Here is a 25,770-nt window from a genome sequence, read left to right as displayed (position 1 = left end):
GGATGCGTCTACCGCGAGGCTAACAGGTGCGCCAGGTATCGGATGCGCTTCATCGTGGCGTTAGCGAGGGCGCGTTTCGACTCGCGGAAGCTAGCTTCGGATTGCTCTGTCCATTTGATGGGCGCGTTGCCCTTTTTTCCTCCTTTTAATAGGTCGTTTAGGGGTTGAAAAATTTTTGCGGCCCCCGGTATGAAACGTCGGTAGAAATTAATCATATCGAGGTACCTGCGTAGTGCTTTAACGGTCCCGGGGAGCGGTACTTCTACAATAGCGTCAACGCGTTCGGCTAGCGGCTTTATCCCGTCGGCGTTTACGGTGTGTCCCAAGAATGTGATTTCGTTCACACCGAATTCGCACTTTACTGGGTTGATGACTACGCCATACTCGTTTAAGCGTTCAAACAAAATCCGAAGGTGTTCGCGATGTTGTTCTTCGGTTTCGGATGCGATTAAGAAATCGTCTATGTAAGCGAACACGAAGTCCAGACCACGGGTAATTTCGTCAACGAATCTTTGACACGTTTGCGCGGCGTTTCGAAGCCCAAACATCATGTTGGTTGCTTCGAAAAGTCCGAAAGGTGTCGTGATCGCGGTTTTCTTAACGTCTTCTGGCGCGATCGGGATTTGGTGGTAAGCGCGGACAAGGTCGATTTTTAAGTAGACACGCTTACCGTACAGATGTTGCGCGAAATCTTCGATATGTGGTGGGGAGTACCTGTCGGGTATGGTGCGAGCGTTCAACGCACGATAGTCGCCGCATGGTCGTAGACCTCCGTCCTTCTTTGGGACGACATGCAGGGGTGATGCCCATGGACTCTTCGATGGCCGCATCACTCCTTGCTCGATCATTGCTGTAAAATCCGCCTTGACTTGCTTGAGACGATCCGGTGCGAGGCGTCGAGGTTTACTGTAGACGGGTGGTCCGGGTGTGGTTTCAATATGGTGTACCACACTGTGTCGGATTTTCTCTCGTCCGAAGGCCGGTGGACGAGTTAGATCCGGAAACTTCGCCAAAAGTCGATGGTAGACCGATTCGCCGATTACGGTTTTGATGGATATTTCTTCCGTCGTGGCAGCATATCCCCTTGATGATAATTGGGTTGTCGTGTCGAGGAGTCGTTTGTTTCGCGGGTTCACGAGCAACCCATAATGGCTTAAAAAAACTACGCCTATGATAGGCGTTTGAACGTCAGCAATTACGAAGTTCCACTTGAAGGCTCGTCTTAGGGACAGGTTAAGGCCAATCGCAGTGGTACCATACGTTGCGATGCGCGTCCCGTTGGCCGCGAATAGTTCGTACGCGTTTTTCTTGACGTGCCTATGGATTTTACTGCGGGGGTATACACTGATGTCAGCGCCGGTGTCTACAAGGAAAGAGATCTTCGTTCCCTTGTCCGTAACGAAGATGCGGCGGGATCTCAGGCCGTCGTCGTCTGCCGCGTCTACGGACGGCTGGTCTCGTTTCCCGACTTCCACGTGCATGGGAAACGACAGCTCCTCGCGCGTTCTCCGAACTTTGCATGATAGAAACACAGACCGTCTTGCCGTGGCCGATCTCGCGAGCGCGAACGTCGGTGGTATCGCGAATGCGAGCGTGATCGTGATCGTGGTCGACGATGATTAATGATGTTCAACGCGTTCATCTGTGCCTGCAACTGTGATATTCGCTCGCTCAACACGTTGATTGCGGCGGCCATTGGTTCGTATACTCCAGCGTTTTGCGCTGGTGGGTCCATTACTGCCGTTACTCGGGCGGTACGCTGAAAATCCTCCGTGAATTCTTCAGCGATCAGGTCCGCCTGCTGCAATAACCTTTCTGGGTCCGAATCGTCGACTGCCGCGAGGATACGCCTGATGCGGGCGGGTAATCGGTTCCTCCACAGCGTGAGGGTAAAATCATCGGGCGTGGAGGGGCTGGAGAGTTTTTTTAAATGTTGATAAAACTGGGATGGCTTTCTATCTCCCATCTCCTCGCTTTCCACCAACTTCTTTATCCGGGTCGCGTCCGTATCGGATAATTTGCGAATGAGCGCATGTTTTAATTTCCCGTAGCGTCCGATGTCTGGAGGGTTCGTCATCAGGTCTTCGACGTCCTGGAGCTGTTGATCGTTGAGGCATTTTGCCAGTGTCACGTACTTAATGGTGTCTTCCGTAATTCGCGCTGCCTCGAATTGTCTTTCCAGAAGGGCAAACCATGCCGCCGTGTTCGTGGGCAGCAGTGGAGACATGCTGATCATCTGGCTGGCTATGGTTCCCTGTGTATTATTTTCCATCATCGCGGTGCACTCAAAATCGGTGGTTAAAAACGATAGCACTATCACGGTCACCTCTTTCACTAAATATCACGTTAAATCACGTCGGTAGTCACCAATTTGAGGTGGTATGGTGATAGGTGCGTAAAGAACTACTCTTGGTGTTTTTAACGAACAATAGTTTAATTAGAACTAATCAACAATCAGAGTTAACAATTAACAATTAACAATTACACTTAACAGACAACAGGTAACAACTAACAAATAACGATAGACACCGAGAGATCATTCGACGCGTTGCTATGCAAATAGTACCGAGGAGTTACACATTTAATGACGTAAGGCAGACTGACTGCCCTTTTGTTTCGGATCGCACAGATTCTTCCCTTCGTAGCCCATCGATATCCCCCACTAGCGTGCATTCATTAGATGTGCCGCCAGTGCTGGCACGTGTATGCTCTTCCGAGAATTCGGCGGAAAGAGTGTGAAGATATCGATGGTACATTGGGCACGTCGGTGTTGCGCTTTGGCGGCGTCGCGCTTTGCGTCCGGAACCGTTGAAAAGTTCCGTGGCCCGTGCCGCCACACCATCTTTGTTATCATCTTTGGCTGCTCCCTCCGTGCATTCCTTAGTCAGCCATTCCACCGTCTCTTGGAGACGACTGACCTTTCTCTCCAGAGAGCGCACCCTCCTTCGCAGGTATGCAACATCCTCCTCTTCCTGATCGTGGGTCGGTTTCGCATCCTTCACGGTCACTTGATTGTCGGCCGGCCCGATCCTCATTTCGTCACTTCGCGTGTCATCGCTGTCGTCGGTTCTTCTTCCTTTTATCGGGAGACTGCAGTAACGCGGAATCCGGATAACCCGCGGACGCGTCCGCCCGTCGTGTGCGACGTCCCGCGCCTCCGCCACGACCGTTGGCAGCGGAGGCGGTGCTTTCCGCGGACCCGGTAATCCTGCGGTACAGCCGCTTGCCGAGCATGCCCGCAACGGTCGAATAGAAGGAGTCGGATCATCCCCCCCTCCGCCGGCACCGCGCCGCCGCCACATCCCCTCCCCACGAAGATTCCGGGCCGACAGTCATAATGTCCGACTCTCTTCGAGACTCCCCGGTTTGTGTGTCCCCTTCGCCAGACGCATGAGCATGTCCGGGTGCCTGGCGGCCCACCCCCGGACGGCCACGGCTGCTCGATGACGACGCAGCAGGGCCCGCTTTACAACCCGCGACTGCGCCGGTACTGAGGTATCCCTTCGCTGCACCGTAAACGATTTTTTGGTTCGTTTCTCTATCCATAATACTTCGTAAAGAATCGCCTAGGTCGTCAACAAGGGTTTCCATCCTGGTGCCACTCACTCTTTCGCACCCTACCCCGGTCAAGGCTGGTGCAGGGTGACGGGGATCCCCACAAAAAGGTGAGTGGTCTTGGCAGATACGGGCCCACCAACTGCTCCGAGGTTCTCCGCACCGGATCGGCAAACTGGCGGAGGCCAAAGACGCCGACCAGCCATTATCCGGCTATAGGAGAATATCAGATTCATCGTCCTACGTCCTACGTCCTGAGAACCCGTAGCCGCCTCGTGCTCCCCAAGTCCTCATATCCTGGAAACTACTTCAGATTAAAAAATCCAGGCGCTTTCAGAGAAATGTACTTTTTAGAGAAATTAAGCTACATCAATAGTTTTTTGTAAAAGTCATGCATAATTACAGATTTTGTACTTTCATTGAATTTTTTGCCCCTTGAAAGCGAATTATGCATGCGAAAAAATATTACTTGGATTTATACATACATATTCAAATTTAAATAAAATATAATTTTACAGATATCAGACATTAAATTTTTGTTTGAAATATCATTTTATTACAATTATTGTATGAATGAAACATAATATCAATAGCATAACAAAATAAATATTGCTTGACTAACCTATATCAACCCTCAATTGGCTATCAGCGACACTGAGAAAGGTATAGAATATAAATTGGAACTATTACTCGTAGAATCACAGTTAAGAAATCTAGATCAGCTAAGTTAAGAAACTTAATTCTAATCTAATCTAAACTGAGTGGTCACCTACTATACAAACAAATATATAACCTAACAATACGAATTGAGGATAAAAATGTACTTATATAAGGATCAATATAATTACATAACCAAATATGTTTTAATATGAAATTATGTTTCCTAATATTTAATTTAAAAGTAAGTTCAGGAGGTTTAAGTGCATAAGTAAGTACTTACGTATAACCATCATATAACTGCGATACATTGATTAGTTGTTGAAATCGATATTATGATGTACTTGACAATGGCTCTGAACGTGCAGCGTTCGTACTTCAGTTCATATTGCGTGTATGTCACGGAATGTCATTAATACTTATGCAAATAACGATTACGTATAGGATTGATGATTATCAGTTATCTGATGAAGCACCAAAGAAAAATCAAACAAAAAATTGTATGTATAATATCAGGGTTACTACAAATGAGTATTTTACATTTCAATCAGTAAAAGTTCAATTTTGATGGAATTTTACAATTACATAGGTAGTTGTTATGTACATATACTAATTTATATTCCAGCTTTTCGGTTCTATACATATTTCAAAAATAATCTGTTCTCTGTTATCTGAATGCGAAGCCTACACAGAATATCCAATAAAATTTAACAATTATTTCAAAGTTAACTTTCTTTTAAAAATAATCGTTTCAAATTTTTAGAGTTAACTCTATTTCAACTTCAAATGTAACTAATATGTATGTAGTATATGAATGTATTGTACGTAATATATAGCAACAAAAGTATTAGCACAGATTAATTTACAAAACTTTAAAATCGATTTTTATATCAACTCTACATCATGTATTTTTTGCTATTCATTTTTATTGTACAACTGTGAACAGTTCCTATAACCTATACATATAACCAAAAATAGATAAAGAAACTAACACAAAATTCCCTGTTAATCAGATGAAATTCCCAAGAACTGGAGAATCTACGTGGAAATTGCGATAGAGCATGCTATTACGCCTTGGTGCAATTCAGTGATTGTGGAATTCTACGAAAAGCTGTCCGGCCGGACAGCGCGCTACGACTGGACTCGCTGGTGGTCGTCTTCTTTACACCATCTAGCGCCTGGTCGGTTGAGCGTTTCGAGCCCGCAGCTGCGCAGGTGTATCACCGACACCTTCTCATTAACATCTTGCCCGAAAAGCCAGTCACGCCAGCAGAAGGATCTGGTGCGGTCGAGTCATCAATCGATTTCGTTTCGCTAGTACCTAGACAGCAGCTTTCGATAAGCTATTTACAATCAGAAGAACGATCATTCGAACGTGATAGACTCGAGAACCGGAAGCTGATTGGATAGGAGGATGCAATGGACGGGGGTAGAAGCGACCGTTCTGGCAAAAGGTAATATTTCCGTCAACTTGACTAGGCGGGAAACGAATTGCAGGCTATCGAACTCGCAAGGTTTAACGAACCGCTAAGGACACCGTTCTTAAGCTATTTATAGATTTTATAGGGCCACTGAAAGAAAATATATGAGATGTTAAGAAGTTATATTACTCCTGGCAATAAGTCTTCGACCAAACGCGATAGTATTAAACTGACTGAGAATATTGAAGTTTTTGAAATAGAAAATGTTATGATTAGACTGTAAATTTTTATGCACTTATAAGAAATTTGGAAATGCAAATATGCACAGAATACACACAATATAAATATGCACAGAATGGACAAAATATAAAAAATGTAGTTATAATACTTAGAATTAGTAGATGAATGAAATATTTGTCTAGTTTCCATTTTTTAAATTATATTTATAAAGATATGAATTTGCATAAATATCCTCACTCTGGTTATGATTCAACGAGTGTTTATGCAAATTCACATTTTTATGAATACAACTAAAGGAACAGGATTTCTTACAGTAGGATATATGAATATAGGTTATAAGATAAATGTTATACTTTGAATATTTTGTGTATTTTTACATTGTGTGCATTCTGTGCATTTTTGTATGTTTAAATTTTCCATAAATGCATAAACATCCACAGTTTAATTATACAATAATATAAACATAAAATATAATATTGTAAAGTTAAATCGGTTTCGTATAAAGTAAATATAGAAGAATCAAAATTGTCATTTATTATACAGGAGAAAATAATTAAGAAATTCATGGAGAAAATTTTAATTAGGAAAAAACATTTAATTGGCAAAACTTGAGAAAAAGATCCTTGTTCGTAACAGAAATAATCACTGAAGAATTTCATCAGGTTTCAGTAACTGAACGTTTGAAGAGTATCAGATTTCACTAACGGAACGTTTGGAGATAACAATCTGGGGAATCATAAAATATAAGCTTCGTAGGAATTTCATCAGACTGCGGAAATTTGTGCATTTATAGAAACTTATAAAGTTTGGAAATATTTAGAGTATACGTAATATACAATAATATTTAAAAAATAACACTCATAATATTTAGTAAATCCCTATTTAAGTTCCAGTATTTCAATTATATTCATAAAAATATGAATTAAGGAGTGGAACAGAAAATAGTAATGAGAAAAGATATTAAGTAAATTTTTGGAATTATTTTTTTAACCACAGTGATAAAAATAAAATTCAATAATATAAATTGACTGAAAAAAATTGCAAATGAGAATAGACGTTAATGATCCTTTTATCTTTTTCATTACGTTTTCCCTGTTTTCACTTTCAATCAAATATTTTGGGTTGTCCTAACGGTACGATAGAAAGTGAAGGATTTTTTAATATTCTAATAGAAATCGACTTAAAGGGAATTTCAGTTACAGTATACTCTAAATATGTAAATTGAGAGTTTCATAAGCATCCCTGCATTACAATGTAAATTTGTGGTTGGTAAATTCGTGCTTTTAGGTATAAAGATCGAAACTTCTGTCACGAAAGGAGAGTAAATTTGAAATGATTTCTAAAACTAGAGACCTAAATGCACAAGGTGTGCTTGGCACAGATATCGTAAACTACCTTGCAATCTAATTACAGTAATAGTGTATCGAATTGCTTTTAGGTATTTGTTAATTGATTGGTTGAATTACTTTAGAACGTAGTCGATCACTTTAAAGAATTTAGGATGATAAATGTTAGGCTCGAACAAAAACTGACAATGATAGTCCATAGATTCGAATCGAGGTTTAATTTCCTGTCTTGGTTAAAAGCATCCCTTACACTTCGGCTATTCATCATCTAAGTGAGAGTTAAATGGTTGCATTGGGTATTCGATTCGGCCATTCTTATAACAAGTATGCTTTTATCTGGAGACGGGTCGATATCTGATTGTTTGATTTGCGAAACTTAAATCCGAAACTTTGTTTCCAAAATCTCGAACTTTTTGAATTTGGAATGTTTCTACTTTCTTTCTCTTCTAAAGAGTATATATATTATCAGGAACTAAAACTGTAGCATTTTTGTCAGAAAATCAAATATTTCTTTCTTGAAATAAATGATTATAACAAATCTCAAAGTCTGAAACCAAGATCAATTGAATTATTATCAGTTAAATAAAAATAAATTCATATTGTCTTAATATTTTCATGAGTTATTTATAGAAACTAAATTTATATTATAGACAATTAAAATTTTTAATAATTATTATTTATATAATTATTATAATATTTTCTACTTATTAAGTATTATATCTTTCTGCTGTTTTCTGTTCTACTTAGAATTTTAAGTTTTCTACACTTCTAAGAAGTTTGAAGAGATCAAAGTATACATACATATATAATACATGTAATATCGTGATATAATATATTTACAAGGAATGGATGATACAGATGTTAATCGGACAGAAAAAGACGATTGTTGTTCAACCTGAACTATTCACACCAAACGTACAGAAAACAGCACAACTAAATAATTAGATAACGACTCGACTTTCACCAAATGCAATCAACACTCTCTCGGCAACGCCACCCGCAAACTCTGTTTCTCGACTAACGCTCTGCTCGTTGTCGCATTCTATTGTCTTTTGCTAGGCACACGTGTTCTGCAGACGCTCGTAGCCAGGGTCACGTAGGTCTTTTCTACGAAACTATGCACTTGAAAAGACCGATGACACATTGATGGACCCGACGGCGCCTCGGCTCTCGCGACATTGTTCATGGTTCGCCCGATATCTCTTAGGCTTTTCGTCCACGATACTACATACATATAGTCCTATAATAAATATTATAATACTAAATAAATAAACTGGAGATATTTATACAAATTCATACTTTTATGCATATAATTAGACGAATGGGACATAAATACTGATTTACTAACAATTATAATGAAAAATCGCATATGTATATTATAGATATTATATAATTATTATAGATATAATATTATAATAATATAGTCATATTACTTACATTGATTTATATAAATTATTATTCATTTGGATTATGAGAGTTTCGAAGCACCAAAATAGTAGAAAGTTTTAGGTTTAGAAGAGTTGTGAGGTTTTGAGGTTTCAAGATTTTGATTGCCCCAGTCCTACTTTTAATTCTTGAATCGTAAGAACCAAGCGAATGACCTACAAATTACAAATACACGTATAATTAATTCTTACCTAGATTCTAAATATGTAAATATTAAACAATCTAGTTGAATTACGTGATTATGTTAAAAACGACAATTTTCATGCGGAAATATTAATATTTATTTAGGTGATGGAAATAATTAAGAATCATATCGTATTGAAACGGAGTGAAGCTTTCAACAAATGTGAATCAAAGAAATATTTTTTTCAAAATAGGAATTTTATAATGAAGATCGGCTTTATATGCGTAGAGATAATTCAACATATTTTATTTTCATTGATTAAGCTCATATTAACTTTGAAAGCTGCTAAAATTTTGACGGTGGGAAATAAGTTCGTTAAAACAATATAACAACATTTGAAATAATATAAGATTAACGTTAACCAGACTATACATACCGGAATTATTTATTACATGTATACATACATTGGAATTGAGTATATGTATCCCACGGATATTTGACCATATCCAAGGAACCATACAAGTGCCTCAATGTAACTGTAACACAGCCAACAGTTGATTGACGTCTTCCACCATCCTGGGATCAAGCTCTTTTTAACAAACGTAAAAGGAACAAAATTAGAACCGTAATTCACCAGTTTGGCCCCTTGTATCTCAGAGACTAATTGCCTGCACGAATCGAAAATTTTCTATGATCGATGTTTCATCATAAATTATCACTAAGTTACCAAACTGAAATCCAAAAGCGCCCCATTTCTCGGTCGCTCTTAGCCCAATGTTCGTGTATCAAACAAACTGTAAATTATCATTTAGCAATTAAAGCAAAGAGGAACAGAAAAATAAACGTGATTGCGAACAAATTGCTCGGTTACTGCTCACACTAAACGAATACAAGCGCGAATACTCTCGCTCTATGTTCTTCTACTCGTTCGGCCTAAACACACCTTTAAAGGGAAGGTTTCTGAAGCACGTGGCCTCTTTACTTTTTCAAAGTAGATTCGCGTGCAAACATTGCTGGTAAAATGCATCCGTAGATCGAATCACGCGAACCGGCAAAATTACTGACCAATTCTACTGGCGGAGTTGCGTGTGCGTACGTCAACGCGTTACGGACATTTATTTGTCGGTGTATGCAAAATTCGTCGTCCGTACAACGAAAGGAAATTCGGGTCATGAGGTTACATCGCCGCTCTGGAGGTGGCGTTCTTCGTTGAACGCTTGCGATAATTCGGCACACGAAACGATCTCGAACAAGAACAGCCCCTAGCTACTCGTGACTATTCGCCACGTGCCCGTTAACACTGAAAGGAGAATCAGGCTCGATCGCGATTAGAGGACGCGCTCGCTCTAATCTATCGGTCGATATATGGAATGAAAAACGACAGGTGACCTCTTGTTTGATGATTAATCGCGGCGAGCTGCTTCTGACGTGATTGGAGAAGAGAAAGAATATCGATGGCTCAGACTACACAAATATCGCATATCTACTTTTTGTGAAATTTCAGTTTTATATGCAACACATAGCTGTCGACTGTTTCTTCATTCTTCAAAGATGATATTTATATCTACTTTATAAATCTCTGTCTCTTCGTAACAAGTCTCTGCATTCAAATACTTTCGCGAGCCACTTTGTATTTTCTATATTTTGTTCAATTATCGTATGAATCCTTAACACATCGTTAACCGACTATTTTATGCGAAAACTAGCAACTTAACTTTGTTTAACTCGTGATCGTCCAACAATGTGTTATTACAATATTTGTGTTAAATCATCCCAAAAGTGCGCGTTTAAATCCATTTGTTAAAGAAAAGCTCCATCGAAATCGTATATCATTGTTTGCAGTAATTTCCATTGGAATTTTTTCAAAAGTTTTTTTGAAAATTCGTCATCTGGTCTTTCAAACTAATCCTTCTATCTTCTAAAAAAAACAAAAACAAAAAAAATGAAGTCGTTTGGTACTATTTTAAAGAAGTTATTTTATTTTAAAGGGAGCTCGATCATCAATGAGACTAACTGTGCTCTGTCGATGTCTTTCTGTTTCTTAAATCATTTTCATGCGAAGGCACACTCAAATAAGCGAAGTAAATGAAAATCATTTCGATAATGAATCAAGAGAAATATAAGGACCAAATAGATTTTGCTTTAACGAATTGCTCCATCAACTTTCATATAAATTAATACTCTTTTTAATTATAAATTAATTATTATTATAAATTAATAAATTATAAATTAATTCCTTTATTCTTATAAAACTTCCTTATTTCTTTATATCTTATTCGCAGTATTATATCATATGTTACTTTTATTCATTTTCATCGATGGTTTTACTGCCTACAATAAGCAGATTGACAACTTTGCGTAAACGAGAATCGACGAAGCTATTCAGTGATCGACTGTCCTTCATAATTAGCTCAATGCAGATGTTCTGTAGTCATTTCTCTGTTCTTTGTCTTTTCTGATTTTCCTTACTTGTGGATTTCTTTTTTTTTTTTAATTCTCCAGAGTAATTACTGAATTACACTGGAGCTGGTCTGTGAGATTAACAAAACATCTGCTTGTTCATCACTACAATTTAAAATAAAAAATTTTTAGGTATACGTATTAATATGTAGGTGTACAAGTGAATAATCCAAATTTTCCAGCGAAACTAAAGTTCATCTAAAAAACAACAGAGCAAACAGTATTTAACCAAAATAATTCGCTGTTACTTCCTGTAACTTTCAGACATTTACCAGGCAAGCGACGAATCCCATCACGATGAAATGCCGTATAATCTTGAATCTCTAAACAAGATCTAATCGTTGAGTCATTTTTATATCCGATCCGCTAATTCGAAGTGAGTGTCGGATAAGGCATGTTACATTGATCAGAACAGATGATGATCCGAAGTAACGTCTAGTGAGTAAACTGGCCACTGCAAGATGTCCCAATCGTCGAGACTTGTTGTGTCTTTCATATGTCGTAGAAGCAGTATTTACCCTAGCGTTGTCACGCAGTAATTTCATAGTTTTCCTTTGCCAGTGTCCGAGTGTGACGATTGGATCTTGTCTAAAGACAAAACACTCTGTGATGAAACTCGTCATTCGTCTGACAGATGGTCTCGAATCATGAAAAGCGACGACAAATACTCTGCTCGAATAACTCACGGTATTTCTTCTTTTAAATAAACTTTGAGTTTCACTGGCAAGTTTGAATTATTTGTTTGCGTATCTAATATTTGACAAAGTGATCTATTTGCAATGTAAGCGATAGCGCTGCACATGATGAATAGACTGCACATATTTATACAAATTCATATTTTTATAAATGTAACTAAAACGATGCAAATTACGAAATGTTACTGTTACTGTTAAATAACATAAATCAGATCGTTGTAAATCGCCTGTGATTCGACGATAATATTAGGTTGACCGGAAAGTGTCTTTCTTTTACAGATATTTCTTTTACAACAACGCATCTTTATACAAACATGAAACCTAATCTGTCGAACGTTGTGATCTTTAGTTTGATAGAACAAAATGGATTATACGTAATTCGATAAAATAATATAAAACGGAAAATGTGCATCCATTATTTTCTTATAAAACGAAAGAATCTTTTCAGACGATTTAATAAGTGAAAATTCATGACACTCAATTTTTCGTTTGAAATTTATTAAGGATAGTTGACGGATAATTGATAGAGATACGTCTAAGGATCTCATTTAGAGTTTGAAGGCACCTGGACATGTTCCAAATCTGTATCAATAATGGACACAGTGTTCGGAATCGAGGCCAATTTGTAAGTGCAGGGTAATTGTGTGCCAATCACGAAGAAACGTTGGTCAATTACGCTCAGTTCCTTATTTTGTAGGTCACGTTGAGATATCGATTGCCGAATAGACAATTCCATTTTTCGCTTTCAATTAAGGAAGTATTCTAGTTCAGAAGGTTCGATATAAATCTTAGATAACTTTTCGACTATTTCTCGAGTTTAAAATGAAGATGTGTTCCCATAGTATCCAAAAAAAATTTGTAACAGTATTGAATTTATAAATATAGAAAGAAGACATACAGTGACTCGCAAAAGTATTCGTATGTTTACTATAAAAAGAATGTTTATGTGCGTATCGTGCACCTCACGTAAAACATTTTGATATTTTATTAGCACTATAATGAGACGCTACTGCCAAGATTACATTAACAAAATTTGAATCTAATCCAAAACTATATACAGAAGTTGCGAAATATTTACTACAAACTTATATTTAATAAAGAATTAGTATACAGTGTGAATACCTGATCTTCAAACTCCTTTCTCTCGAAAACGAAGCCTCAGACGAAAAAATGTTATTCCTTTTTTTCAACTTATTTTTGCACGTACAATCATCACCCGACCGATTGTACCATGTCTTCGAAGACACCCTGTATATCACCTGATTATTAGCATGTACGTGACGAACAGACAGATAAAACATAATGCAACATTTTATATATCAATAGACTCATTGAAAATTACTTCATGTTAGCATTGCGTGCAAATATAACTTTATATATTACTACTAGGATATTACTCCAGCCCAGCCCATAATCCAACCATTTTCTTTCTTTATTTATTATGATTATCATCATTGATTACAATCATCGATTACAATCATTAATTACAGTTGCAGTTACACTATCAGTCATAGTCCATCATAAGTTATATCCACTATAATTAATAATAATTATCTCTCTCATCAAGAAATTTAAAATTGGACTACATAAAAACCTGCCCGCTTACTCCAAATTGAGACTGTAATCATGATCGTAAACATCGTAACAAATTCTATCGAAGATTTTCGCAAACATCTCGGAAATTAACGCCGAGCGACGGTAACATGTACATGGAAAAGTTGCTCAGAATAATGACCTTGATAACATACTATTTCAAGGTCTTCAAAATTGACAAGGCGTGCCGTGCCCTCTTCTACATAATCACCAACAATTTTGCAATCGCGTTATACGAGGGCGCGGTCTTCGGATCGTCACGTTATACGAAGTTCTACTGTACTATGTTTCCATTATTATCATGACACACGTTTTGAAATAGTTGTCTTCTGTTCGAAATATTTACGCAAGTTACGATAAGGAAAGTTGGTCGACGACGTCGCCGTTACGGTACGAGTAAAGGCTAAACGCTTCCGTGCACGTAAACCATTAGGCTGTCTGTAACGAAATTTCTTTTTCGGACTCCTCTCTTTGTAGATCGATGCGTCGCGACTACAAGGCTCGTTCTGTAAAGGCATGTAGCTTCGTACCACCCTCTTCCTGTTCCGCGTTTTTACTCTCTACACGCCGCGCCGTCTCCGTTTCCACCCCACAGCTTCAATCCCTTCGCTGAAACATTTCAGTCCGTCCCGGGCATCCACCCGGCTCGGTGCTCCACCCTCTCGACTTCTACTTTTGGTATCTCCACTCGTCGCGTTTCCGCAAGAAGTATCACTTGAATTCTTTTCTAATTTTCGATCACTTAAAAAATATGATCTTTGGTAGAGCATATTTGTTTTCACAAACTCTATGAAATTTTTCTGTCCGTTACTTTGTGCGACTCACTGTTGTTTGGATGTTATCGACTGTGTCTTGAATATTAGCTGTTCTAGAGTCGTGTGATTCGTAGATAACGTAGCAGAAAACAATAATCTTCGATCATTTGAAAAATACGATTTTTTAATAATCATTTTCCTTTACAAATTTTATTAATCTTGTTTCATCGTTCTGTGTGATTAACTGTTGTGAGTATTAATTACTCTCGGCTTTTGCGATGTGTAGATAATTTTATAGAAAATAAAAGTAATTTATAGTGGCTCAAAAAATATCTTCCGAAATTTATTAATTTTCTCTATATCTGTATCTATTCTAGATATAATCTATATCTATCCAAAAACATAAAATTCGTCCGTCTGCATAATTGCCCTACCTCTAAGAATTTTAGACATATTCAAGAAAATACATTTTCCATCCCAACTTTGATAACTGCTTTTATACCCTAAATGTGGGTGATCGTTAATAAAAGAAGATAAGTGTCGAATATTTTTGGCTATATCACGCATCTGTAAAATTCCATCAGAATCAGTGCGTTATACAGGGTGGTTGGTAACCGGTGGTACAAGCGGAAAGGGGGTGATTCTACGCAGAAAAAGAAGTCGAAAATATAGAATAAAAAATTTTTTTTTATTTTTTATTTTTTTTAATTTTTCCATCGAGACAACGATCTACAGTAAGATCCGTTATAACGTACCGCACGCGTACCGAGTGAAAATTCAAAGTCGATTTTCTCGAAAACAAAGCCTCAAACGAAAAATTTTTATTTTATATTTTCGACTTCTTTTTTCGCGTAGAATCACCCTCTTCCCGCTTGTACGAACAGTTACCAACCACCCTGTATTTGAGTACTGTTCTTTGTAAGTAGAATTATAGAAATACCTCCCTTTTTACAGTACATATTTGTCATGTTGTATAATTTGTGTGGCGAAAAGTGATGGACATAGCTAAGCCTAGTATTTTGTATTTCATGTAAAAGCTTTAGAGAACAATTGTAGAATCTACCTTCAAGTGCTTCTGAATGGAATCTATAAATAAATATGCACGATTTCCTCAAAGTAGGTTGAATGACGAAGTTGAATGATCAATTCTTCAAGAACAGATAGCATCGGTCAAGCAGGAGTAAACACGCTAGAGAATGTAACTTAACATCGTGATAACGGTAGCCGGTATTTCGTTAGTCTAAAAGATAAAAGGGATCTCATTACTTCTTACGATAGATACATAATATACAATAACGTAAATTCAACGAGTTTTTAAATTTATTACGATACATGTAATTTACGTTACAACCCAATAATATTCATTAATATTAGATAAGACATTTCTCAGATACTTCTCATCCAATCAAACAAGTATCAAGGAATTTCAATTTTATATGTATCGTACCAAATACGTTATAAATACAATTGCAATTGCGACAAATAGTCTGCTGATTTTTATGCATTTATAGGAAATTTGCAAGTGCAAGATTGCATATGATATAAAAAGATATCCAAAGTATAGTGCTCTCTATAATAGTTGGCAGGTAAACTTTTTACTTTTTTTTTTTCAAAATATGAATTTCCATAAAAATCTACAGTCTAATAGCAAGTATAAACATTACAATATAAAAAACAGGACGAATTTATTAGGTCACGCTATAAGTAATTTGGTTTTGCTGAGATATAAGTTTAAAACGATAGCAGTTGTTACTATCGAAGTCTTAAAAGATTACAATAGAAAATGTAATAGAAAAAGTTAGTGAATTATAAAGAATATGAGAAAATACTGGTATCTAATATCTAGTATAAACGACTGCATCATTTATAAGATGACCTAATAAATATATAATAAGATATAATGTATAATAATGTAGAATAAATATATGATATACAACTTAGTATATTATTGTATAGCCAAGGAACAATACCGCCAACAAGAGAATCGTACATTTTTAACCGGTGAGATCGAAGGAAATTGCACGTTCAAGGATTCACAAAATATCTGACATGTTGAAAATTGCACGCAGGCAAAGGTTCTCCCACGGGGTCAATAAATCCTCCTCGGACACTGAGCTAGCGCAGGGTAAAAGTAAAAATCGAAAGAGTAAATCGAAGGAAAAATGGCCTTTACTGGAAGGGCTAACAGTCGACGAATTGGCTCGTTATCGGAGAAGACGTATACAGGGACAACCAAAAGACAATCTTGGACTTAATGTCGAGGTTGAAAACGAAGATCACGTGTCCGAGTATCGTGAAGCTTTCCATGCGAGAAGCAAGGAGTTCCTGAAGGTTAGCATCTGTTCTTAAATTTTACACTTGTATTTTTAACACGTTCGTCGCCACGTCGCACATATCTATGTGACGGGTATACTTCCGTGGGGGCCCCGTCACCAAGGTATGGTGACGCTCTTCTTGTTCGAGTTAATTAATTGTGTTACTCGTGCGTATTCGAAATATATTTCTTTGTACTACTTTTTCGAATGTATAAAGTTTTTCGATTTACATGTGTAATATGTCATTTTGTAGCCGTCGAAGAGCACTGTGATATATATTTCGTTTGATTAATTCATTGTATTGAATCTCATGATTTGTTTGGAAAGGAATATGGAAAAATTGGATATTCGTGTGCTTTTTGTAGCCTATAAAGTACTGTAGAAAATATATGTATATATAATTTTATACTATAGATTTTTATAAATTTTCTTCGTCATCTCTATCGCTTCGAAATTCTGCTGCCAATAGTCAAGTACACGAATTGCCAATTTTTCCATGTTTCTTTCTAAACAAATAATCACATTACAATTACTTAATCGAACAAAATACATCGACGTCAAAGAGCATTTCAGGGTTTACAAAAATAACAATTATAAGCAGAATGAAAAAAGTTGCAATATTAAAATTAGTAGATTAGTATAAGGAATTAGTGGATTACTTTAACTGATTTTGGTTACGAATAATCCTTACAGATAATCAAAATGTTTCTGGTTATCTAGAACTATTATCGATGAAAGTTTTTTTTCTTGCTTACCGATAACCATTATAGATAAGAGAATTCATTTTGATTGCCGACGATCATTATATCAGATAATTTTTTTTTGGTTGTCGATAACCATTATCTGTGACACAATTTTCTTTTTGGTTACCGATAAAAATTCCATAAAAATTTAAGAAGTAACTGTTATTTTTGACTCCTACACAGAATTATATATTACGCGAGTAGATCAAATAATTTTATTCATTCAGGAAAAAGTATAAAAGAATATGTATATTAAAAATCGCACAAACTTATGGATCGCCCATGTAAAAGTGTATCTATTATACTTCGAAAGAATCGAACAAATAAAATATCTAAATATATTTCTAACAATTGAAAAATATAAGATCATAACTAGACTGCGGATGTTTATGCAAATACATATTTTTATGAATACAACTAAAGAAATTGGAAAATCTAAGCAGAGATTTGCTTCATTCACTAAATCTTACGAATCTTATAATCTTATAACAATACTTTTGATATTTTACATATTTTTTTAATATTTTAGGCATTTTACGCATACTTGCATCGCTAAATTTCTCGTAAATGCATAAACATCCACAGTTTAATCTCTAACATGGATAATGTTGTTTCAAAGGTGTAGTTTCGATACAATAGAAGTCCATTTATCTGATTCCATCAGCAAGCATACAGTTCGCATAACTGAAAGCATAAATAGAAGTTTATTGATGTTCCTGATAGCAACCTATGATTTTTCGTTCAAGTAATAGGAGTGTATCTTCGGATAAGTGAATTCGATTGACACCAATGCATTGAAACGAAATAAGATTTCATCATCAACGAAAGAAGTTCAGATAAATGAGATTCTACTGTACAATATTTCATCAAATCGACGTAAATGTAATATTGCTTATAGGATCACCTAATAATAACGCTATCGCTGAAAACAGTATTTTTTAATCTTTTATTAATAAATAATGATTTGTTATTTTTTATTTTTAATAGAAACCTCTTGTCACTATACATTATATTAAATTGATAATATAATGTTAAGCATTGACAATAGATAAATATTTTCTTTTCTTTCCTTTTCTTATTATTATAATTTCTGCATTAGGCTTTCGCCCATTACGAGTTTAGATAATAAGCGGATTACAAATATCAGCAAGAAAATAGTATAAAAAGTACAAAAGTATATAAGTAGATATACAGGGTGGTTGGTAACTGATGGTACAAGCGGATAGGGGGTGATTCTACGCGAAAAAAGAAGTCGAAAATATAGAATAAAAAATTTTTTTTTAATTTTTTCTTTTTTTTTAATTTTTCCATCGAGACAACGATCTGCAGTGAGATCCGTTATAACGTACCGCACGCGTACCGAGCGAAAATTCAAAGTCGATTTTCTCGAAAACAAAGCCTCAAACGAAAAATTTTTATTCTATATTTTCGACTTCTTTTTTCGCGTAAAATCACCCTCTTTCCGCTTGTACCACCAGTTACCAACCACTCTGTATATAAGTACTAATAGACTATAGATAAATATTAATAATCGTAGATGAAAATTAATAATTATAATTTAACCTTCTTGCTGTAGTTTCACGATAGCGTATATAACTGTAAAATAATACGAAAACATTCGCAAAGTAAAAGCGAGCAAGAGAGAATATACAGAATGATATGAGGAAATATAAATTGATACAGAGCTACGTGAGAGCATTTCTCAATTCATTAAGTAATAATTTTCCGATTCATAGATGTACCCCTTACCGTAGGAAAATACCTGGTTGGAAAGTAATAAACGAATCGAAGATTTTCGGACAAAAGATTCAATCAGGGATAAGAGAGTTTCAAACCAAAAAGGCGTCAAAGGACAAGAGGAGAAACATACAGAGCTTCCAATTGAAAATACAAAGGACGAGACTTCTTTAGAGCAGATGAATAACGATAAAACGATGGAGACTGAAACAACGAATTCCAAACTTGCAAGTCACACCAAACCTCCTAAACGACCTTTTTTGATCAGAAGGTAAAACTACTTTATGAAGCAAACAATTACACTTGTTCTAGCAGATGACACTACTCAAATGTATCCGAGCACTTGCTTTTTGATATTCATTGCTGTGAATAATTATAAACTCAAACATATTTTTTGCATTATTTCTTCAATGTTTCCGAGAAACCACCGATCATATCTGAATATGTTAAGCGAAATTGTTTTTGCAAAGGGAAGTTGAACACTGTAGGATATCAAGAGATGTTACATGGTGAATTATTGTCTTTCATAACCGAAATAGAAGAAAAAAAAGAGAATTTTTCAACGAAACAATGCTTCTGTTTGTACACTCGCCACTAGAAAAAAGTGGCTTCAAGATTTTGGAATAGGTATTATTATCATGGCCAGCGTTGAATCCTGATCTAAACTCGATCGAAAACTTGTGGGGAATTATAGCAAAAAGAATTTACGATCACGAGAAACCATCTATAGAAAGCATTGTGGAACTTAGGAAAAGAATAAAATCCGCGTGGACGAATATTCAAAACGAAACTTTAAATAAATTAGTGGATAGCATACCTGACAGATTAATAGAAGTAATAAAAAATAAAGGAAAATTCATCAAACATTTAATATTTTTTTGCAGCTAATTTTAACAGAAAATTTCATTTTTTCCAGACTTCAGAAGAAGACAATTTTTCTTTGTTGTATCTTCAGTTTTGTTCTATATTATAATATGAAACTGTACAAACGATTTTGCCAACTTTTGATCATAAAGAATATTATAAAAAATCTAAGAATGGAGTTGAATTGATAATTATTCACGGCATTGTACAGTGAAATCTCCAGTATCCAAATTACAATAGAATCTGCAGTATTCAAATTACGAAAGAACTTCGTTCATCCGAACAGATTGAGGGATAAGATAATTCGAATAACGGAGCAATTTCGATAATAGAATTTCGCTGAATAACTTATCTTCTCCAGTTTTTATTTACTACGACAGTTCAAATCCAGTAGAGACTCTCTCTTATCCGACCTAACAGGCAGACAAAGCTATTCGAATAATGGAATTTTCGAATGATAGAACAAGCACTTCTCCAATACGAAATTTCATTTATTCAAATACAGACTAAAATCAATTGACAGATTCTTAAAATATTTATGGATCCTGTATCTCTTTGACTGCAAAGTCACATGATTCTTCCAACAGAAGTAACCGCACAAAGTTACATTCTTTGAACCATTAAAGCTCTTTCTCGAATGCCACGAATGCTTCGACACGAGAAGGCAGCTCTTCATCATCGCTTTCGTTTGCTGTTCCCGTTCGCATAAAATCGTCATTATTATCGTCTTTATCGCGATGAAATTATTTCATTACGTCGGTATATTTATGGTTTTTCTATGGTTGCCAGCATCCAAGGAATTTACGCGCTCTAGATAATTTTCAATATCATGTTTCTGTTTTTCAATGTCTGTAATCGTAGTTTTTCCAACATTCTGTGTTTTTGATATCTGTGTCGCACTTACGAGTACTCTGATTACGTATCGTATATTTCGTTTCGATAGTTAGAACGCCATCAGTTCCATTTTATTTCCTTTCAATTCTAATTTCAATTCTACAAAACATATTTTTGAAAACCCACAAAGGTATCACAGTATCTCTGCCAGAAAGATGGGAAGAAGTGATAGAACGAGAGTTCTATGAAAACGTGTAATCATATTTTTATAAACGTATTTACAGGTACGTTCCAAATTTTGCTCTAAATATCACGGTAAAAACGAGAGGAACTTATGGAATGATCTAATACTTTGCGGTAATCGTTGCATTCAACGTTCGTAACGTTATTGCCACGAATTAAACATTCCGTTATAGTCGTGCTAAATAATAGCAGCGTTAATCGCTCTACTGCTTTTAATCATTCAATTTATACTTTAACGTTACATTGTTACAACAGGGGCACTACATTAAAACATGACGGAGAATTGTACACGGATACCGAAACCTATTCGTCATACGTTGGCTATGAAGGTCAGCACAAGCGCGAGCTAGCTCGTAGGCCCACGTCTTTAAAAATGGAAGGCGATTTAGAAACGACCACTGAGAAATGCGAGAAATTCATCCAGTGGCTGAACGTTAGCCGACCGGAACTTATGCGTGTGCCTACGCATTTAAAACTCGAGGGTGAATTTGAAACTACCACTGAAAATCACGAAAAATATGTGCCATTTGTAGGTATTCGAAGACCGGAGCTATTAAGGCAGAACACTAATTTGAAATTAAATGGAGAGGCTAATTTCGTGGCAGAATACGCCGATGTGTTTAAAAAACATAATAGCAAAGGTGATTATGAAAAACTCATTTATTTACAGCAGAACCTTAATTATCCGAACTAATCATGACACGCATAGCTGTTGGGAATTTTTCAAACAACACTAAGTCTAAGTTTCAACCTTTTCCCGACGTTCCGATTCCTATTAAACGTTTTTATGGCGTTTCTGACATTTTGATCACGAATCTACATATCGTCTTTTCAGCGTACCCAGTTTTTAAGAAATTCGATTTCGAAGAAAATTCACGTTTTTTTAAATTTAATCCACCTTATATACACTCGTATAAAAATATATTCGATTTCTGTTCATGTCGGAAGATTCTGTAGATTTCCATGGTAGTACTTGCAGTATAATGGAATCGATATCATGAAAATGACCTACATATATTTTGACTTATTATCGAATAAAAGTCAATCAATTTTGTAAAAGCCTCTGATATGAAATCCATAACTTTATGATTTAATTAAATACAATTCTGCGATATAATTACAGAAACGCTTATAAAAATGATGTAATATAATGAATATTTTGTTTAACGAAATTGAGATGCAATATAGAAATTAAATGCTGGAGAATCTAACGCTTTTCTGAGGAAAGACAAATATGGATAAAAGTTGTTCGTTTTTGTTCTTATTCTCTAATTTTTCTTACAACTCTCAAATTTTCTATTAATCGACGTTTTTGGGATTTAAAGGTAAATTCAATAAATCAGTTGAAATTAGTTTTGATAGAATTTGATGCGTAAATTGCCTGTCAATATGTTAAGAGAAAATAATTTGTCTAACGAAATTACTTAATGGAAAATTTGAGAGTGATGCCTTGAACGAAAGATTGGAGAACAAAAATAAGAACTGAAAGAGATTAAAGGATTCGTAACAGAAGCGACACTTTTCCATATTTACCCAAAATTATTTATGATAATTTTGACGTCCCATCTATTAATGGAAGATTTGTAGATGGTCCCTTATATACAAAATTTGAAGGCGATATCATAGATTGGAAGGATCACAACAAAAACGTCTGTTCTGATAATCGAGGTTCGATTGCATTTATATTTTTGAATTCGATGAATATACAGGATGTATCATTATTATCTTTGTATCGCAGAACGTTCACGACCAATAAAACCTGAAATTCATCTGAAGACCGGGAACTCCTTTTTTCAAAGTACTGAGCACACTGATAATTTTATTGATTTTCGTACTAAAGAGCCGCAATTGACGAGTGAATCGAACAAAATTGCCGAAGAAACGGAGAAAAAGCAAAAAAAATTAATGGAGAAAAAGGAAAAAAACAAGGAATTGGAAATGTTGGTCTCGAGGTTAGAAGACCTAAAGTGTCCACCGCTTGAAATTCCGGAATATAAAGACGCGTACAAGGTAAAGTATATCGTTACGTCATGTTAATTAAGGGGCACACGCCACAATTAGGCTTTTACACAATTGGGCTTGGAGTAACTTTTTTTAATCCGGTCATCATAAGGCCATCGACTATCTGCAGCAATAAACCGACGTAAGTAAGAATGCTCTCTTATTTTCCTGTACTGATACCGCCACTCAATTAAAGTTGTTCTCAGTCAAAACTGTTATCGGTCAAAGTTACTGTTGATGAAGTTTGGTATCGGTGAAAAGAGTGTCAGTGATTTTAATTGAATCTATTCATAAAGATACGAATTTGCTCGAACATCCACGATCTAGCAATTACTAACGAGTTTTGGCTTCGAAATTACTAACGATCTTATTCTGAATACACTGTTTTGATCCGAATAAATTTGTAATTCCAAAACCGAAAATTCTTCTTTTGTATATCTAGGTATAAGTAAGCTATACATCTGAAAGAAGATTTATCTCTCTATAATCATTATAAACTATTACAAGTCATCTCTAACTTATATTTTAGCAATTTTGATTTTATGGCTCGTCATTGAATTCATAATTGAAATTGATTTCAAAAAATGGACGTAGGGACCTACATGAATGCGTATGACCCTAGCTGCGGTTAGATCAATTTGTGACCCTATTAAACGCCTTATTTCACTATATCACTTCTACCTATTATACATAACACAGTTCCACCTATTACATATACACACTAAAATACACGAGTTAATTGATACTACAAGAGACCAAAAATCGATACAGAATGTATTTGTACATCATTGTATTTATTATACTATCTACTTACTAATTAATTACGTTTAAGTATATTAAATTTCGTATCATTTGGTGCACACATGGCTACAAGAATTTGATACTATGAAAATGAAATATAATAAAACCTCATACAAAAACGTTCAATTGAAAAATTAGGATATGTATTTATATAGAAATACTTTCATAGCCACCGTAGATGCGATACATGCCCCTTTTTCAATGAGCAACTCATTTTTATCGTACAAAATTATTAACAATTATTAACAATTTATAGGATTTTCCAAGGGAGAGACCTAAAATCGTAAAGCCAGAAGATGAAATTGGACGAGCGGATGGCACGAAAATATCATCTCCCTCACCTACGCCCAGATTTACATCGAAAATTGATCAAGATCCGGAATATAATTCGAAATATTTGGATTATCAAAGAGACCACCCAGTATATCGAAAACCACCGTTGAACTTGAGATCAACGTACATTCTTCCGAAATATACACGTTTCGGTAGACAAGAGCCCAAACGACATGATCACGATTTCACAAGTGAAGTTCGAGCCCAATATATTCCTTATGGTCATATACCAAGGGTTGAAACTTTAAAAATGCCGACCAACTTACGTTTGGAGGGTAATCTTGATCTTGAACCGGAATATAAGACAGCTTATTGTTCGAAACATGAGAATCAGTTACAAAACGAACTGAGAATGCATCGTAAACGAGATCGTAGTTTAAGCGCTTCCAGACGAAAAGAAAATTATTGGATAAATAATGCAGACCAATTTGGTTTCACAAATGCCGCTCAAGATCAGGACGCGTTCCAAGTGCTACATACTCGAGTTCATGAAGATAATGTCTATGGAAAACCACCAACAGGTGGCCAAAGGTTTGCATTTGAAAGTTCCGTTGAATTTAAATTTTAATTTATTTTAACATAGATATCTTAAATTTCGCGTTTATGATGAATTTCTATGATACGACGAACGAAATTAATCAGATAATAATTAATTAGTTCCGACATATTAATGAAGAAATACAAAAAGATTGTTTGATTTGTAAGTAGGAATTTAATAAATTTTATATTATACTGTAACACTTCTTTATGTTCAATAAGATTGGTAAAATTCAATATCTATATAAAGGTCTAGTGTATTGCTAATGCCTCAGAGAATAATTACATACATATATACATTTGATTTAAGCATAGCTTGTCTATAATTAATATACTAATTGAAACAAATATTATTACAATATAGGAGTTCGAAATCTTCGCAAACACATATGCAAAGACAAACACAGGTAAATATGCCGGAATGTACCAAAGTGAAAGATAGATCAACTAGTCCAACATACCGACTTCATGTCTGTAATGTCGATGATGAACCCAGAGGATTCCGACGCAGACATTCGCCACCATTTCAGTCTTCCGGAAGGACACATAATCCTTCACCAGATTGTGTACTTCAAAATAATACTATCAGACCATATTCTCCTAGTTTTGGTAAAAGCACCAAGCAACACTCTAATGGCCAATCATTTGTTGTTTTGGATAATGGAATCTTTGACACAAATAAAAATGAGATACGCAGAAGGCAAACAGATAGAAATTACAATATTGATGGTACTCTCCCTATTTCTAGAGGAAGAGCAAAACCTCCAGCAAATTGGATGCCACCATGGTATGATAGTACAAATACTATCTAAATTAATGAACACATATTAAATGTGCAAAATTAAATGTACAATTAAAAGGGCTTTGTACTTTTTAATATACTGATCAAGAACAATAAAGTTTCTGTATAAATATAAATTGTATAGTATATTTATTAATATTTCATTTTTCCAAATATATGTGTAACATATGTATAATTTTAACACAGTTCAGTTTATTTAAATTTTAATAAAGTATGAAATTAATTAAATACCTCTAAACTACTAACTTTGAGTATACCTAAAATTATA

At 35.6% G+C, this 25,770-nt stretch overlaps 1 protein-coding gene across 3 annotated transcripts; it reads left to right on the top strand.

Moving 5' to 3' along the window:
• The first annotated feature begins 5,493 nt into the window (after positions 1 to 5,493).
• Positions 5,494 to 25,618, top strand: LOC117159679 (uncharacterized). 3 transcript variants are annotated; one of them, XM_076618869.1, is made up of 8 exons: positions 11,818 to 11,936; positions 16,362 to 16,623; positions 19,105 to 19,358; positions 21,284 to 21,357; positions 21,562 to 21,669; positions 22,767 to 23,038; positions 24,087 to 24,694; positions 25,065 to 25,618. In XM_076618869.1, exons 1-8 carry the CDS (start codon positions 11,884 to 11,886, stop codon positions 25,510 to 25,512), a joined length of 2,079 nt encoding a protein of 692 aa, XP_076474984.1. In that variant the 5' UTR covers positions 11,818 to 11,883; the 3' UTR covers positions 25,513 to 25,618. The 3 variants fall into 3 exon arrangements, with proteins under 3 accessions (XP_033195636.1, XP_076474984.1, XP_076474983.1); XM_033339745.2 differs by lacking the exon at positions 11,818 to 11,936 and adding an exon at positions 5,494 to 5,666 and having other exon boundaries at positions 21,284 to 21,669; XM_076618868.1 differs by having other exon boundaries at positions 21,284 to 21,669.
• The last annotated feature ends 152 nt before the right edge of the window (positions 25,619 to 25,770 follow it).

The sequence above is a fragment of the Bombus vancouverensis genome, chromosome 5 (genome assembly GCF_051014615.1).
Source record: "Bombus vancouverensis nearcticus chromosome 5, iyBomVanc1_principal, whole genome shotgun sequence".
NCBI classification, from domain to species: Eukaryota; Metazoa; Arthropoda; class Insecta; order Hymenoptera; family Apidae; genus Bombus; species Bombus vancouverensis.
Note: the sequence above shows the minus strand (reverse complement) of the source record. Positions and strands in the feature narration are given on the sequence as shown.

Bases quoted from the DNA above. Each gene is read 5' to 3' on its own strand.
- LOC117159679 (XM_076618868.1), top strand. From the start codon at position 11,884: ATGGTCTCGAATCATGAAAAGCGACGACAAATACTCTGCTCGAATAAC. The intron at 19,359-21,283 runs GTAAAACTACTT...TTGTTACAACAG, and splicing joins CGACCTTTTTTGATCAGAAG to GGGCACTACATTAAAACATG. The intron at 23,039-24,086 runs GTAAAGTATATC...AACAATTTATAG, and splicing joins AATATAAAGACGCGTACAAG to GATTTTCCAAGGGAGAGACC.